At 33.2% G+C, this 17,950-nt stretch overlaps 1 protein-coding gene across 1 annotated transcript in view; it reads left to right on the forward strand.

Annotated features, from left to right (window-relative positions):
* The first annotated feature begins 9,223 nt into the window (after nt 1-9,223).
* Nucleotides 9,224-17,950, forward strand: part of LOC106462744 (H(+)/Cl(-) exchange transporter 7-like) — a 172,582-nt gene continuing 163,855 nt past the window's right edge. Inside the window, exon 1 of the mRNA XM_022390078.1 lies at nt 9,224-9,389. Coding sequence (XP_022245786.1) covers nt 9,224-9,389 — 166 coding nt within the window. The remainder of the gene's footprint in view (nt 9,390-17,950) is intronic.

The raw sequence follows: 17,950 nt of genomic DNA on the forward strand, positions 1-17,950 counted from the left end.
ATAGAAGCAACAACAGTTAATAAGTGCACATAAGTTTAATAAAAGTTATAACAAATTGAAAAAAATATTGATTCTTAAATATTTTGACTTGCTGAAGTGGCAGCTGCCATCAGAGATAGCTTTCAAATAATCACTAAAGATGAACATCGAGTTAGTTAATTGTATACATAAATTATATCAATTAACCCTCACTGTGAGCATCATTTTCTGCTCATGTCACAAGGTTTTAGTGAGTACATTCAAAATTTAATTGAACTACTTTCTTATCATGGCATATGGATAAATTTGGCATAAAAACATAGCTAACAATCCCAATTTAATATCATATAAGCTTTAATTATGTAATTCTGTAGGTTAACAGAGCTACACATTTGCCAATTGATTTACAACTTCTATGGCAGGAATATTAGTTAGAATATTAGGGTATCTTAGATTTATTTTGAATTTTTTTTTTGGGTGGTTATGAGATTGGTCAAATTGACCAACCTCATATAGAATCAGGGTATGAAAAGTAACAGATAAAATGTAGTTTTTCTGAAAAAATAACTTTTGAAATTTAATTAAGAGGTTTTAGAGATTATGCAAATGAAATTTGAGATTTTTCAGATGAAGAAAAGTATTTTTAATCTTAACATAAAAATCACTTTGCTTTCAGAGCAGTCAACACTTTGACTCCATATATTCATGGAGAAATTTTTAGTGAAAACATTTCATTAAAAATTCTAATTTTGTATATACAGGTGACCCTTAATGCTTACTAAAAGCTTGCAAAATTTTGTGATGATATACAGAACATATCAGAAGTTATAGTATTAAAATTCTAAAAGTCAGTTTGGGATCAGTTTGTAGGTTGAATTGACTGAGCCCATAGTGAGAAAGTTAAAAGCTAATCATAATGAATTACATATATGGCATTACAATAGGAAAAAAGTGTTATATTATGATGAAAATACCCTGTTTTCTATCTTACTGTAATATAAAGTTTATAAACTGTTAATGACTCAACTCACAATGAATTTTTTTCATTTTTTAAATATTAGTTTATTTAGCACTTATTTCTAAAAGCATCTTAACATTCACCAATATGTATATTTATTTTCACAACTATTCACACACATATTCAAATTGATAAACCAGCTTTCTAGCAGTAGTTCAGTTAAGAAGAGGCTTCTTCATAAATCATCAAGCACACAAAAACTTTCATATAAAATAAAGGTGTATATATTATACAAACAAATAACTTAATATCATGAGGAGAATGAGGAAACTGAGCAACAAATGGTACAAATATATTTCAATTTCTACATGCTTCCTGTAATGGTGCATCCTGTTAAGACAGAAAACTTGTGATAATACTGTGGTATTTCCAGGTGAATTGATTTACCAAATAAAGTATGTTTGGTAGATTTGTCATATAATGGGACACTCAACAAAATTAACCCTATGTATATGGATTCGGTTGTTTTGAACAACATTGTAACTACCATGAAATTATACATACTATAACTTCAAATGTATTAAGTGTTGTTTTTTTTTCAAAAAATTTCCCAAGCTTTTAATAAACATTACAATTCTGTACTACACAAAAAACCAGATTTTGTAATTAAGAAATTTTACTAATTGTCTGTGAACTTATGAAGCCTATACTAAGTCAGTTCAAGTGCAAAGTGATTTACATGCTAAGAATAAAAATGCTATTTTTCATTGCATAGTATTCATATTTCATTTGCAAAACCTCTAAAACATCTTAAATGAATATCAAAAGCTTTCTCAAGGTTTGTTTCACCATGTGATTTGGTGCCATTTTTGTTCCTTGCCCTTTGGACTTGTTTCTGTTGAGTATATTTTTTGTCAGGTTGTCTGCATTTTCCCCATATTCCTCAATTTGGGGAATATTACCAACACCATTACTTGGATGTCTAACTTTGGTTGGCTCCTTCTGAACAGGGGTAGTCATAACATACTCATCTGCTCCTTCCATAGTTAGCTTGAGTGGTTGGATTTCCATGATGGATAATTTTTTCCTGTTATATACCCCCTATTCTAGTCTATTTGGGAAGTGTCTTTTTCAACAACTTCCTTCATCGGGCCTACCAATTCTCCTCCTCAAATGCATTTGATGGTGTTTTCTGTTGTCCTAACCATTACACCATTCCTTTGTCTGTGATTTTTTTTCCCATTCCTCTCTTACCCATTGAGTTTGGATTGTCGTTCAATTGCCTTTTATTCCTTATCTCCTTCTTCCTGTCATCTATTTTTGGTGTCTTCCCTCTGATCATGCATCTTCCCTTTTCCCTGCATATCAACCCTATCATCCATTGGAGGTACTTTGTCTGTCGAGCACAGGGACTACACCTCATACGTTCATCTCCCATTCTCTGCTTTGGGTAGCTGTTTCTTCCTTGTCAGGTCACTGTCTTCCACCTGTTGCCAACCTTCACTCTTCGGTGAGATTATGACTGGGTAAGTTATCTTTTATCTATATATCTTGTTTTTCAGGGGCTACGCCTTCCCTTTTTTTGTGTGTGTCTGGATCCTGCTCTGTGGTGAGTGGTGGTTGATCAAGTATACTTCTAATAGTTAAATCTGAACTTTAATGTCATGATGACATAATTATAATTTCCATGGCCACTAAATGCACACTACTGAGATGGGTGTTCCACAATATCATTTGTAGGTTTGTCCTTGCAACATATTTGCTTCATTAATATGCCTGTCCTGGACCAAACACACTAAGATGGAAAATTATGATCAACTATTTCTTTTTTCTGTTGTATCATTTATCTGGACTCTTCACTGCAATTTCTTCCACTGGAGTATGGGAGTCCTTACCATTTTCCAGTTTCAAGCTGCTGGGGTGGTGGGCCACAGAGGCTTCCTTCTGAAGGTGATAATAATAATAAAATATGCATATAAAATAAAAATAAATAAAACCATTTAGTTGAGAGTAGGACTGTGGTGTTTTGCTGGTGTAGGTGATGAATTGTCCTCCACTATGTATAATTGTTAGTGAGCCATCAAAATTGCAGTTCACCCCTCTGATTTGGATCTGTTATCCTACCACCACATGGAAGTCTATTCCCAGGAGCCTGGTTTTGGATTTATAGCTAAACCAATCAACATAATTCCTCACACTTATTACAGGTGTTTCTATTTACTCATTCAATTATACTCTTGTTCCTCCATCCATGTTGTGGGTCACGATAGAGGTACTTGCTGATTCATAAGGTTCTTCCTCTGATGCTATCCTTCAATGAGTTTATTTTACCAAGGATGTTCTTGCATTAGGGGCAGTTCCTGTCAGTTTGTTTTGTGTGAGAGGGTTTACATTACAAAGGCATCTTTATGATACCGAAAGTTGGGTTCCCGGATCGGTCAGTCAATTTCTCATATTACTATCACATGTTCTGTTCATAGATTTGGAGGGTATGAGATCCCCTCTGGTCTGATAAACTTGAGGTGAAGATGGTATGATCTTCTTTCCTATCCCCACATGGATGTCAGCACCCAGCAGCCTGTTTTTTGGATTGTAGTTGAATTGCTATGTACAGTGTGTTGCACCCTAGCTACTCCACACCTGGAGGCACATCCTTTTACTCTCACCCACATGGATGGTATTGATATTTCAATATCGTATAGCTCGGAACCCTACCCAACCATTGTTTTCTCCCTTTTGGATATGTTCCTCCCAATTTTTGCCCATGTCTGCAACACCTCTTTCCACACTGGGTGAAGAGTATACCTGGTAAAGGAGTGGTGCAGCCCCCCATGTATGATCCTCTACTGCGAGGACCTACCTTTTTAGGGTGTCCTTCAGATGCTTCTTTATTTGTCCCTCGCACTAGTTCCTCCACCTATTCAATGTGGGATTCTAGCTATTTATATGAGTGGAGGTAATGTACTGTATTGGAAGTTATAATTTTCCTATACTGAAAATATATTTTTGATAGGTAATTACCTCATCTCACTTCCCACCTTTCCCTCCACTGAAAACTGATGCTTCCATTTTCTGACAAAATTCAAAGTGATAGTTTGGTAGAATCGAATAAAGAGGGTCACATGCATCTTGAGAGTGTGTCGAACTCTTATTGGTGGAGGGTTGTTGCATGATCATTTACATGCAAAACACATTTAAACCAATTAAGTGGGGAGAAAGGCTTGTAGCATGTGGGAAAAATTTTTGCATGAAGAGGGCAGAAATGAACAAGAATAGCTATTTATCTGTGAAGAGGTAAGTACTTATTGGAAATATGTTTTCAGTGTAGGAAAATTATAACATCCAGTCACATTAGACAAAAACTAATTACAATGCATTATAATAACTCTTTGCAGATTAGACCTGAAATATGATAATAATAAAAATTAAACATTCTGTCTGGAGACTTGTATAGGTTGATTAGTCACTTAAAATCACAACTAAGAAACTAATTATGAGATACTGATTTATTTACAACTCTTACTCTTCAGTTCAAGGGAATATACAAGATTTACATTATTTGCCCAGAGTTAGTTGTGGGTGTACAGTGTTCCTTCTCTCTTAAACTCCACCAGTACATCCTTGAGTGCAGCAGTGGTCCTCGACTTGCTGACATAGTGGTATGCCTTTTGCCTCAAAATTTACTTCTGGCCCTCTTGATATTAGTGAGCTCAGTATGTAAGTAGTATACTTCCTCGTTGATCCATGACATAGGTATAGATCTCTGACATAGCTAGTCCTCATCCCAGTCTTGAAGAACCTAAGCCTTCATCCATTTGGCAGCTCTCTCCCGACAGTGTCGCACATTTACTGGGATCTGCCCTAGCATGGGCCAACTCTTAACTATCCTGGGTGGCATAGTTAGGAACTCCAGTCTTGGCAGTCTCTGAGGCTGTTTTCAGGGTTGGTACTTTTATGATTCCTTATCTGTCTTTGAGGTAAAGACCCTTGCTTCATCTCTGCTTGCTGTATGATGGCTAGTATGGCGGTAGGAGATGGCAGCAAACCCTGTACTCAACAGTGGTGGTGACATTGCCTGAACAAGCTGGTTTGTTTGGACTGTCACAGAAGTAATTATTAGTCCTGCTCCAACTTTCTCGAAGCCTGTTCAACCCTCAAAAATATTCAGTTTCCAGAAAGATTTTTTGGGTTTAGGGATGTAATGTTCCCACCCTTCAACAGTGACATTCTAGGAGCAGGTCGTGGTGCTTCTTTGAAAGAGTTTGACTCCTGTGAAGTAGTAATGGTGTCTGTTACTGTGTTTTCTTTAAGTTTGGCTTCTTTAGATTTGACAAAAATGTGGTTGTTGGTGCTACTTCTTCCATTCTAGGTACATTTAATGGAAGCCTAAACACCATAGAACTTCCTGAGGTCCATTTGAGCTGCCTAGTCCCAGGAGATTTGCCACTAGCCCAGTGACAGAGATAGTGAGCTCTTCCATTTCAAAAGGTCTAATACATAAAAAAACAGTCCTGAATAATATGTATCACAAAACAAGAAACATGATAACTGAATCACTTTCAAATAACAGACTTTCGTTCATCATGCATGAATTGAGAATGGGCAGAAAATGTTTTGTGTGAGAGTTATGGAAGCAGTCTTTAGTGATACCATGATTATCTATGGTTACTCACTCTTACAACACTGATGTGTTCAGGCATGACAGGAGGGGGAATGAATTATAGAAGTGATTTTAAAATGGGAAATTTTAAAGATCTGGAAACAAAAATTATGAATTTGTAATAGCTTAGAAATGTAGTAAAATGTTGTGAAAATAGTTTGTGAAGGGAAAACAAAATAGTGATTGAAGGTTGAAGATTATATTTTCCAATCAAGATTGGTTATCATTGTTTTGAAAATATGTTCGTTTGTAAAAATCCCCAAGTGATGTGCTCAATAGTGCGAAATACTGAAAAGTTGAGTAGGCATATTGTTTGTGACTTTATCAACTATATATTAGTTTCACCAATTTCATATATATAATTATATCCAAAAAAGTTTATATAACTGTTATGATATTGTTTTATTAAGGGAATGTAGTGCTTTTCTTGATATTCAAGTAACTGTTAAATGTCAGTATGATATTTGACATAATTATGGTATTTCACTTGACATTCATCATATTTTAAACCATTATGATGTGTAAGAATTTCTAATTAAAGTCTTAATAAAATTGATTGCAATTATTTAAAGAATTCAACATTAAATAATTATAACAGTGTAAACTTATTTTCAATAGATGTTAGGGTTAGTAAGCTTATATTAACATTTCAAATAAAATATAAATTGAAAAGACTTCCTTAAAGAAAAATAATAACACTTACTCCACTAATTTTAAATAATCCAGCAAACACAAAATATCACATACAGCTAAATTTCCTTATTTCACTTCTACTTTGTCAATCACATGTTTGTGGTAAAATTTCACCCCAAATATAATAATATCATGTTTAAAAATGTCACATATACACCAAAAGCCCTTTTATCTAAATCTATGTATATATAAAAAATATTATTCAAATACACATTGCCACATGTTAAATGACTAAAGAAAAGCAGTCTTCAAAAGGATACATTCCTTCAATAAAGTGTATTTGTATGTTGATAACCACTCAATGGTAATGTCAATACAGCATGCTGTTAAAGCTGTCAGAATGCCAATGACAAAAATGACAATCCAACGTATTAGGTCTGATTTGATTATATCCTGGCAGCAATAGAAAAGTAAAATTGTAGTTGGGCATGCATTAGTTCTTTAAAACACCTGACTGGTTATCAGGGATGAGAATTGATCACTATTTGCCAGATTTCTACCATTTTCATTCAAGTCCACAAAGAAAATGTTGGAGGAGTACTGGGGCTGGAGACAAGATTCTAGTACTAGTAAGCCTAATCTAAGATTACCTTGTGTGCTTTGATGCTCGTGCTAAACTGAGATCAATATAAGAAGCTCCTTTTAACTTGCTTATTCATAGTAAGTTGGACCAATTACAGAATGTCTTACGAAGCTAAAGGCATTTTAAAACCTTGGAAATGCACAGACTGCTTTAAGTGTAATGGTGAGTACTCAGAGAGGATCAGCATATAAGTAGGCTTTAAATCTTTCACTATCCAATTTTATAGTTTGCACTTTTTGCTCATTTGTTTAGAATTACATAGAATAAATATTTTCTTTCATCAGACATTATTTTTATGTGTGAAATCATTTAGATGGATCCTAAATTAGATAGATAGAAATGATCAGGTAAAAGATGGGGGAGTGGGAATATGACAAAATTCTTAAAATTGTATTCAGTTATTAAGGACTTTCTGTTACAAATAAAAACATACTACAGACATATTAAATATCACATATTCTGAAATTATTTTTTGTATCTTAAGTTATATGAAGGAGGAAAAAATTGCATGACCAAAGAATTTCAGACACAAGAAATCAGTCATCACCTATGTAATTTTCCTCACATTTTCGCTTAGGAAAATGAATGAAGTATCCATATCTGTACTTTTAACCTTATCGCCCCAGGTACCTTTTACTGTGTATGACACAAGGCTTTAGTGTCTTACATTCAAAATTTTATTAAACTACTTTTTGTTTATGTTATACCAATTAGAATAGCATAAAATATTAGCTGATACTCCATATTTTAACAGCATACAAATTTTAAGTTCTTAATTATGCAAGGCAATATTTAAAAAAATCCTGAATTTCCACCAGTGTGACCCATGTGACACATTTTGTCGTAACATGTCATCATCCATATTTTATCCACCACCACTAGAAAAAGTACAAAAGTACGATAGCGTAAAATGAGCTGCACGTTCCCCGAGTGATTTACAACTTATAATGGAATGGGTAGTAGTGAGACATGGTTAAAAGGACAATGAAACAATATAATTTAATTATAAGTAGATGTATACTGTTACGAACTTAAAGCTACTTAAGATAAACAAATGTAGTTTCATGTTACAATTTGAAGTCATTCTAGAAAGAAAAAAGAGTGTTTTAGGTTTATTTTGATTTTATTTTTGGTTGTTACAAGGTTGTTCGAATTGACCGATCTCAATTTGAGATAGGGTAGAGAAAAAACTGTATAAAGTTTTACTGAAAAAAACGTTTGAAATGCATTTAGAAGGTTTTGGGGATTACACAAAGGAAACTTGCACATGGACTATTCAAAACAAAAAGACTTATAATATGAACTGAAAGAATGCCAAATTTTGTGAAGATATACTCACCATGTTGAAAGTTAGAAGTACTAAATCTATAAAGACTTTAATCAAGTACAAAGAGGTCATGGTTGGTCAAATTGACCGAGCCCGTGTTGAGAGAGTTAAATACTTGGTTTGTAATTGATTGACCAGTAACTTGCCATAGTAAAAACTGATCTGTATAAGTATTGCCTTAGTCTTTTATGAAATGACCAATTTGTATTTAATTGGTCTAACCATTGTAATTATAAACACGTGTAGTATCTGTCTATGTCATGAAATGAACAGCATGTATGTTAATTGATCTGTAATTTCAATCATTAAAACATTAGTTAAAGGGGTGAAAATTGACAAAAGTCCATTTTTTACTGATTATCCTTGCAGAAAATAATGTGAATATTTAGTATCCCAGGATGGTGTACAATGCACCAGAGAGCATGTAGGCCCCCTTTGATTTCTGGAAGCAGCCTCTTGACCCTGGGTTTTTATGGGTTGCTGATGAGGACCAGTCAGAAGTTTCATTTGATGTCCTCATCTACGACTAATTCTTTATAGAATATGATAATCAAAATAAGTATAAACTGATAAGATAAGAAATACAGTATTGTGATTCAGTCTTACCTCCCTCACACAAAGCTATCTCAATCTTTTTCTGGCCTCTAAAGATTGCTAAAAATATTTTGCAATCATTGCATCAGACTATACACCCCATCAATTTCGTGACATTTCTGAACATGTACATATCATGTTATTACTCTCCTCCAATAGTATTGTACCACCTATGTTGGTGCAGGCAGCTCCCTCTGCTATTCATGCTCAATCCTTATTTTCTTGATTGGCACAGCATTGTTTAGACACTTGGCTACCATTTATGAATGTGCTTCTTTGCCATTTCAAGTTTTTTTTAACAGTTTTATTTTACTGTGTTTGCATTCACTTGAATTGTAAGAGATCTTCGTATGAATTGGCAATCAATGTATCGACTGCAGAAATTTCCATTATGGTTGAAAACGATACTGGTAAGTGACTTCCCAGGAAATGGGTTCCATTTTATCAGCAGCAGAAGATGAAGAACAAGAAGTCTTAATTCGCAAGGAGCTAGATTCATATGTTCAGCCAGCCATTTCTTCTTCTTTTCCATGTGACAATGTTTCTGAGGAAGAAAACAATTTGGACTCTCTTTTTCTGGCACCTTCTTGTTTTGGTCTGTCATACTCTAAACCTCTTCAGGAGTTTTCACCTTCCACCAGTGCCATGCTGCCACATCATTCACTTTGGTGGTGAATTGTTCTTCTTCTCCTTTCTTCCTATTGCTTCCAGTTCTTCCAGGGGATCTGTGGTAAGGTTTTCAACATAAACACTTCAAACCCAGTTGGTATACCTGTGGTAGATTCAGCTCTGATGCCCTTTTTGTGGCTTTGTCCTTATTTACACAAATTCAATTGTTTTGCATGTTTGTTAATATTATGTACTTCATAGACTTGGCAAATCTTGTGGGTTTGTTAGTTTGTTCTTAATAAGTACTTTAACTAGGCACATTTAGATTGTTTGTAAGTTCAATGTCATTACTACTAGTAACATCTAATTCATTGTTCTATTTGAGTAATTTTGTTTCATCATGGTTAACTACGTACCTTATCATCCTAATTTTTGTCAGTGTTGGACTTAATTTATGTGTCCTATGTCATCTGGTTTAATTTAGATGAATGGTAAGTTAGATATTGATTATTAAATTGTGTTTTCTAGGTAAATTTAGTTGGCTTGCGTGCTTGTTATTATTACATACTTTGTGGACTAGATACACTTACATGGCTGTCCATTTGTATTTATGAGTGCTTTGTTAACTAGGTAGGTTTAGATCATTTGTACATTACATATTACTACAAATAATATATAATTCATTGTTCTATCTGAATAATTTTTTTTTTTGTAATTGTTCATTATTTGTCTTATCATCCTAATTTTCATCAGTATAGGACTTAAACTTTTGCTTTGTTCCATTGCTGACATGCTGCTTTCTTTCTTTCCCGTTCGTTGGGCTGAGCTTCATTTTCTCCTCATAACCTACAATTTGGAGTTTTCTCCCACAGTGTTCACTTTGTTAGTTATTTACGGCTCTAAGTTGTGTTTTCCAGTTCAGGGCCCTACTGTTTGGACTAATCTTGTCCCTTAAAGTGTTTGTTTGGTCAATCTGTAATTCTTTGCACTTTTCTTTCTATGGATGACTGGCTCCTGCTTGCTTCTTCCCATTCATACTCCAGAGACCACACTCCTCTGCTCCTACAGGCTACTGCATGGGTGGGATTCCTGATGACATTGAGGAAATCAGTTTTCACTGCTCTCAATATGCCATTTATTTGTGGAGGTTTTCTTTTTCCAACCTCGGTTGGATCCAGCCTTCTTCTCTTCGTCTTCATGTTTAAGGCAAACAGTTCATGTTCCTCATCTCACATTTCTTACAACTTGAGATTTATTTCTTTCAGGATGTGGGCTTCCTTGGAAGCTCTTTTTTCCATGGGTCAGGTTCCTATGTGTTCCCTTCAGTGGACACTCCTAGATCAGTAGAACTTCTCTTTGGATCCCTGGCTTGATGGTTCGACAGAGACCAGATCACAGGAGGGGTGCTTTTTACTCCACCTTGTCTGGATTTACATCTGTTCACAGACTTAACTTTAGTGTTGGGATTCTTCCTTCGACTCCTGGGAGATTTTTGGTCTCTGGTCAGTCAAGAAGTTTTCTCTCCATATCACCATTCTCGAGCCTTTGGTGGTTTGTCGAGCTTTGTCCCACTTCCTTCCTCTCTTAAGGGGTAGTGATGGTTATGGTACATTCCAATATCTCAACAATGATCACTTATCTCACACCAAGAGTTCTATCCTTATTCTCAACCACTCTGTGTCCCGTCCTACTGGTGGCTCCATTTTGGTTAGTGCAACCATTGTTCCCACTGCTTTGGTCTTCACTTGTACAACTTCCCCTACTCTTACCTCTGTCTCAGTCTCTAATTTGTCAGTTTTGGTCAAACATTGTTCATCCAGATGTAACCACATTCTTCTCACAGATGGATTTTGTCAGTTTCATTGTCTCAGCCCAGGGACTGACTCCAAGAATTGCATTTTTCCTTTCTCTTCTTCCATGACCATTTACCACAGTTGATGGTATACCTTCTGCCTTTGGTCTCTTTTACATTGTTTCTGTTCTTCCCATCTTTCCATTTCTCATCTTTCCCTATTGTTCACCTGGTTGTTTGACAAAGGCTTTTCCTTTTTGATCATGTCTAGCTATCGAACAGCCTTTTTTGGACACTTTTCATTTGTCCAGGTTTTGTCTTCCCCTGTCAATTCTGCTCCTTTTGAGTCATGCATCCTCCACATACCTTTCGTTTTTCTGATTGAGATTGTAGCGTGGTCCTTCATGTCTTTCCTATCCTCCCTTTGCACTTTTATCTTCATGTTCCATCTACCGTCTCTTCCTCATGATCTATTTCATTCTACTCCTTGATTGCAGACATTGTCGTTCAGTTATTTCTGCCTTTAATGTTACCCGCTTCCTCTTAGGTCATACTATATTCCTACCGGTTCTTCCTCACTCAGACCTTTGCTACCCATAAAGGCTGTTTGGCTTTCACATCCACTTCCTTAACTACTATCTCCCACCAGTACTTCCATTCCAATCCTAACTGACTTCTTTGTCTAGTTTGCTCCTTAGTGTTGTGTGGCACATCCTTCCTTCTTTGGGGGTTCAAGTTCCCGACTTTTATTCCCTGGAACCCTTCCATTTCCCGTGATCTATCCCCTGTCATGTTAAACCTTTCACTGTGGCTGGGATGTATATTTTCTAGTGCTCCCACCCCATCACACTGTGACAGGGACAAATGTTATTCAGAATTTCCATGGGTGGCATATGGGAGTAAAATCAGTTGGAAAGTATTTATTGGCATCCCACCTAATGTTGATATATAGTTTCATTCACTGTTTTCCACTCAGATTCTTAAGTGGAATGTACAACAACTTTGTGCCAACTGTGCCAACATCACTAGATTGATGAGTAGTTACCCTAATTATAATGTAAATATGCTTGATGCACTTGACTCAGATAACTTAGAAGATAGTGAAATTGAGTCAAGTGATGTTCAAATGTGTGACTATGAAGAGGCAATAAGACAAGGATGCTAGCTTTCCATCTAGTGATGAACCTGGACCCCCGCAGAGGGAGGCATAAACAGCATCAACAATGGGAAACATTTGTCCCAATTGCAGTGGGAGCAATGGGAAATATATGTTCTTCTTTATGTTTCATTATATATTACCTATAACCAATAGAAAGTCAAGGTTTTAATCTATCAAATGACGTATTGTATAATGTTGTGTTTTGAACAGATAATCGTCAGTTTTACTCAGAGTAGCAACATCATTCCTGTTATCATCATTAACGACTAGCTTGGATGAATTTGTAACAGCTCTTGTCACATAGTTAGAAAGCCAGGAATATTTTGAGAGGTAAGTGAATTTGTCTACTCTTTGCATGTTATTAGTTTATATTCTTTGGTGCATTATTTAATTAAATAAAAATTGTTAAGTGCATTACTATAATTACTATAAAAAATCAGGCTTAACACTCCTCGACAATCAAGGGCAAGAAAAAAGAAGATTAGGTAAGTACTTTATTTCTTGTTTTTCATATTTATTCTTTATTTATTATTATAAAAGTTAACTAAAATTAAAAGTACGGATCTTTTTAAGTTATTTAAGACTAGATTAGGTAAAATAAGTAATAAAATTTTCATGTTAAAATTAAAAATACTTTTCATCATATCAAAAGTCTCAAATTTCCTTTGTATAATCCCTAAAACCTCCTAAACGCATTTCAAACATGTTTTTTCACTAAATCCTTATAATTTATATGTTATTTTCTCTACCCTATCTCAAAACGGAATTGGTCAATTCGACCGACCTCTTAACCACCAATAACAAAATCAAAATGAACCTAGATTAACCTTTTTTCTTTCTAGAATGACTTCAGATTATAAGGTTAACTACATTCATTTTCCCTAAGTAGCTCTAAGTTCATAACATTATACATCTACTTATAATTGAATTCTATTGTTTTATTGCCCTTTGAACTGTGTCTAACTACTATCCGCGCCATTATAAATATAAGTTGTAAATCACTCAGAGAACGTGCAGCTCACGTTACGCTATCGAATTACATTACCCATGAGCTGCTCTCGTGCGTTCCTTGTGAACCATTTAATTATATTAACTTGGCACACAGACTATTCAACACAAATACTCAATATATTCATAGACAAATCTTTATTTTATTTTATTAAAAATACTTCACAAAGAAATATGATTTTTTGTATGTGAAAGACTTGTAATATTAACTGAAAGACTGCCAAATTTCGTGAAGATATACCCAATATATTGAGAGTTATAAGTATTAAATTTATAAATTAAATGGAAAGTAAATAGAATTGTTTTAAACTAATATTAAATAAAAAAACGACTCTATTTTGGTTGTACTTAATGGGTTAAACAATTGTGGTTTGCTTTAAATATATTTTTCAAATAGAATCTTTTGCTTATAAAACTAAATTTTGCTGATTAGACAGCCAAAAATATTGAACATAAATATTTTGTAATGTAATTGGTGGAACTTTTTGAATCAGAATTAAAACTTGATGTAGCAAAATTAGTTCAAACTTTAAAAAACTTGATTAATTTAACTTTTAGACAGAAGTGTGAGTTTCTTAACGTTTTTGAAAACATTGGGAGCCTTCCTCAGCATGAATATTTTTTAATATTCTTGAATTAATCCTCAGTGAGATCAAATTTATGTTAGTTTTTCTGAGATATTTTGGTTGGGTACTACGTCCATGTAATTTGACAGTACCCTTTCAGGTACAATAATAGCTGATAAAGTGTAAAATCTTGAATGGGTAATGAAAAACATTTTATTACAAGAAACAAATGTACAACATTTCGAGAAGCTTTTGTCATCATTAGGTATAAAATTATTATCTGAAAGTGGGTTTGTCATCATCAGATTAATCAGAGATGAAAAAACAAATATTTTTCTCCATTTTTTGTGATTGTCACCCCTAAACCTGTGACATAATAGAAAACTTTAAGTTCCTGAAATGATTTTCTTCCCTATAAAAACTTCCTCTTATTGACATTTGTCATATAATACAATATTTCAATTCTTTTATGTGTAATGCTTACCACAGGCTGTTGAGTAATATTTTTAATACACAATTCTGAGTGAATGCGTAATGTCATCTTTTCAAGAAAACTATTGTACTTTAGCTGTTATCTGTGCCTGCTAATAAAGGTTTTCCTTTTTATATGTATATTGTTCTTTTCATTCAACTTTGGCTTAGATTCTTTTTTAAATTTTTGCATTGTCACTAAATTTAGTTAGAACTTAACAAAAATAAAAATAAACAACTATTTTACATATATAAGTCATGTTCCTGTTTTTTACATGGATACATCTGTTCAGGTGAGTCAGTTAGCAAATTATGACAGAATCAACATAATCTTGTAGAAAACACTTATATATACTGATATCCTTACTATGCACGCTGCTCTCAACAATAACATTTTATCTTTAAATATTAAAAAGTATTTTGTGGTATACATTAGAATTTATAATACATCATATTTGATTACACAGTGGTGGAAATTTATCATATAAACACACTGGTGATAACATATACGGGATATTTGGAACAATATTTCACAATCACACACTGATAAGCTTTGGTACCGTAAAAACAACACTTGCAGTGTTTTTTAAAGTATACATAAAATACAAGTGCATTTTACAATTTATTTGCTTTTCTTTTGTATTTCTTTAATAACTTATTGTACTAATGATAAATTGACCATTTAGTTGCAATTACTCATTGCTGGTGACTCTTGTATTACTCACCAAAATTCAGCCAAGTTGTTCGTGTTGTAGTTTGAGCTTTCTAGTTTCACTATTTGCCCATTTGGCCTTAATGATTAATACTGGGATTGTGTGAAGGCTAAACCCTGGTTGTGAGTATTCCATAAGCCTAACTCTCCTTCTATATATCATTTCAACACATTTGCTGCATGCTTGGCATCACTGTTTTTTGGAAGATGAATCCCTGCCCAACAACTCTTGTTTCTAAGGTAATGGGATGATAGATGTGACTCTGCTTGTACCTACATAGCCAGATGCTATAAATGTTTTGAAGATCTCCAACATCGTTAGCTGAGATGCATCTCACGCTTCTATTGGTCTTCCACCATACTTCACCCTAGATGTGTGTTCACCTTGATATTGTTCTTATCACTGCTGTTGAACAACTTATCATTCATTGTTACCTAACAATTTAAATTTGAATGAATCGGAAGAAAAAGTCCACAATATAGAAAATATACGTGAATGTCGTCATTAATCATGTGAAAAAAAAATTAATTATTGTCCATAAAATTCTAAAGCCTTAGTTTTAATGAGCAAAAAGGGAGAAAATCATAAGTAACAGTTAGAAAAATAAATGTGTATTGACTTAAGACTATGTGTATTGTTTCAGATCACTGTCAGGCTTATTGTGGAGTTTATAAAAGCCATTCCTTAGTGACTTATATTTGCACAGAGAATTTACTTTTTTTTTTTAATAAAGCTACTATTAGTTATCCTATGAAAATAAGTTTAATGGTAATCTGATGCACATTTTTTTATTTAATCTGTTTTCAGGAAGTATATCATCGTTTTAGAGAAGGATTGTAAATGTTAGATACAGATAGGTTCAATAAAATCAAGTATTCATGAAAGCAATTTTCATTTGAAATATTTTATTATAATTAATGAGGATGAAACCTGAAACTTATTTAAGCAGTTTGAATACTCCAAAGTTTTCTTGTTCGTGTAATCTAACCTTGCATTAATTAATAGGTGTCACATTTCAATGAATAATTCATTTATGTAAGTTGATCTGTAAAACTTACCAGTACATTCAGTTATGATGTTTAATAAAACTTGAATCTAGATAATATAATGTTTGTCAGGTTTAAGAATAGAATACTACTTTTGAGAACATCAAATGTTGTATAACAGTTTACATTTCCATGTTGTCAGCAAGAGTTTGTTAGCTCTAGAACAAGGTAGATAAGTCTTAACCCTCTAGATAGGGTGTAGGTTCAACATGTATGTTGCACAATATCTTTACAGAATTACATTCAAAATTCAATGAAACTAATTTATTATCCATGTATTTCAGTAAACTTAGTGTCAAAACAAAGTTTCTAATTTTAATATGATATAAGTTTTAATTTCAAAAGGAAATACTTAAATAGAGTCTCGTTTGTTTTTGTATCATGAAAATTCTCTGCTTTGAATTATCCACTTTAGAATTTTTTCCACATCATATTATTTTCTATGTTTCTGAAAACTTGCACATTTATATATTAAAATGAAAATTTATAGCATCTGATCTGCTTTGATGAGTTTTGTGCTATAAACTGAAACTCGCATGTCAAGCCCTTCCTAGCACATGCTATCTTTAAAAAATATGATTAATTCTTTGACATTTATTATTTGATTATTTATAACTAATAGAAGGAGAAAATTTCAGTTTACTTCCTTCCTTATGAGGCTAGCTTATTCTCATGATTGGTTTTGAGTTCTTATGAATCAATTTCATAGTTTACAATCATCGAGGTTGCTTCAACCAGATAAGGAAAAACGATAGCATGCATATAGCTTAGGTAGAAAATAAAAACAGTTAAATTATAATAGTTTAAGGACATTGTTTATTTATTATGTATTAATATTTGGTGATCTAACTTACATATTTAAAATAAAAATTAAGTAAATTACTAACAACACCCCCAAGAAAAATAAAATTAACTTCAATCAAGACTTCAAAACTTTAAGAGCAAAAAAATACAAGACTTGCATGTAAGTACTAAATTCCTTTTTTTGTATATTTTTTATTTGTTATAAAAATAACTGATTTATGGAAATTACTAACTGATTAGGTTACATAATAAAAATAAAATAAAATAATAATCAACAGTATGAGCATGTCTTGTGAGCTCAGCATATTGTAACTTGACCAAGCATGTTGATAACTTGATTCTGTGTTTACACAAAGCTTCTCAACCATAATAATTCTCTTTGGCACTATTCTAAGTGGTAATAATGCAATATATCTAAATGACCAGATGATTTGAATTATATTAGATTTTGAATAAATAATGTATAATTGTCTGTAATGATAAACAGTTATTCTAGTGAAAAAAAGGGTTATTTAGGTTTACTTTGTATTTTTTACAGTGTATATAGTGTAAGGATAGAGAAAATAACAGATAAAATATGAAGTTTTACTGAAAAAAATAAACTTCTGACATTCATTGAGGATGCTTTAGAAGTTATGGAAATGAAATTTGAATAGGAAAATGTATTTTTAATCTTCATATGAAAATTACTTTACACTCGAATAGTAAACACTGACCCCATCTATTCATAGACAAATTGATAAAAATACTTAATTAAAAATGATTTTTTGTGTACAAAAGACTTGTAATGTTTACTAAAACATGCCAAATTTCATGAAGATGCACTTATTACAGTAAAGTTTATAGTATGTATAGTTTCTTGGTTATGTGGTGTTGCAAGAATTGTAAAAATGACCAAGCCTATATAGAGAGAGCTAACTGAAAAAAACAAGTATATTTGAAGATACGTGTCAAAATAAATTCATATCTTGTTGAAGTATACACCTGG

This window comes from Limulus polyphemus, unplaced genomic scaffold (genome assembly GCF_000517525.1).
Source record: "Limulus polyphemus unplaced genomic scaffold, Limulus_polyphemus-2.1.2 Scaffold1238, whole genome shotgun sequence".
Lineage (NCBI taxonomy): Eukaryota > Metazoa > Arthropoda > Merostomata > Xiphosura > Limulidae > Limulus > Limulus polyphemus.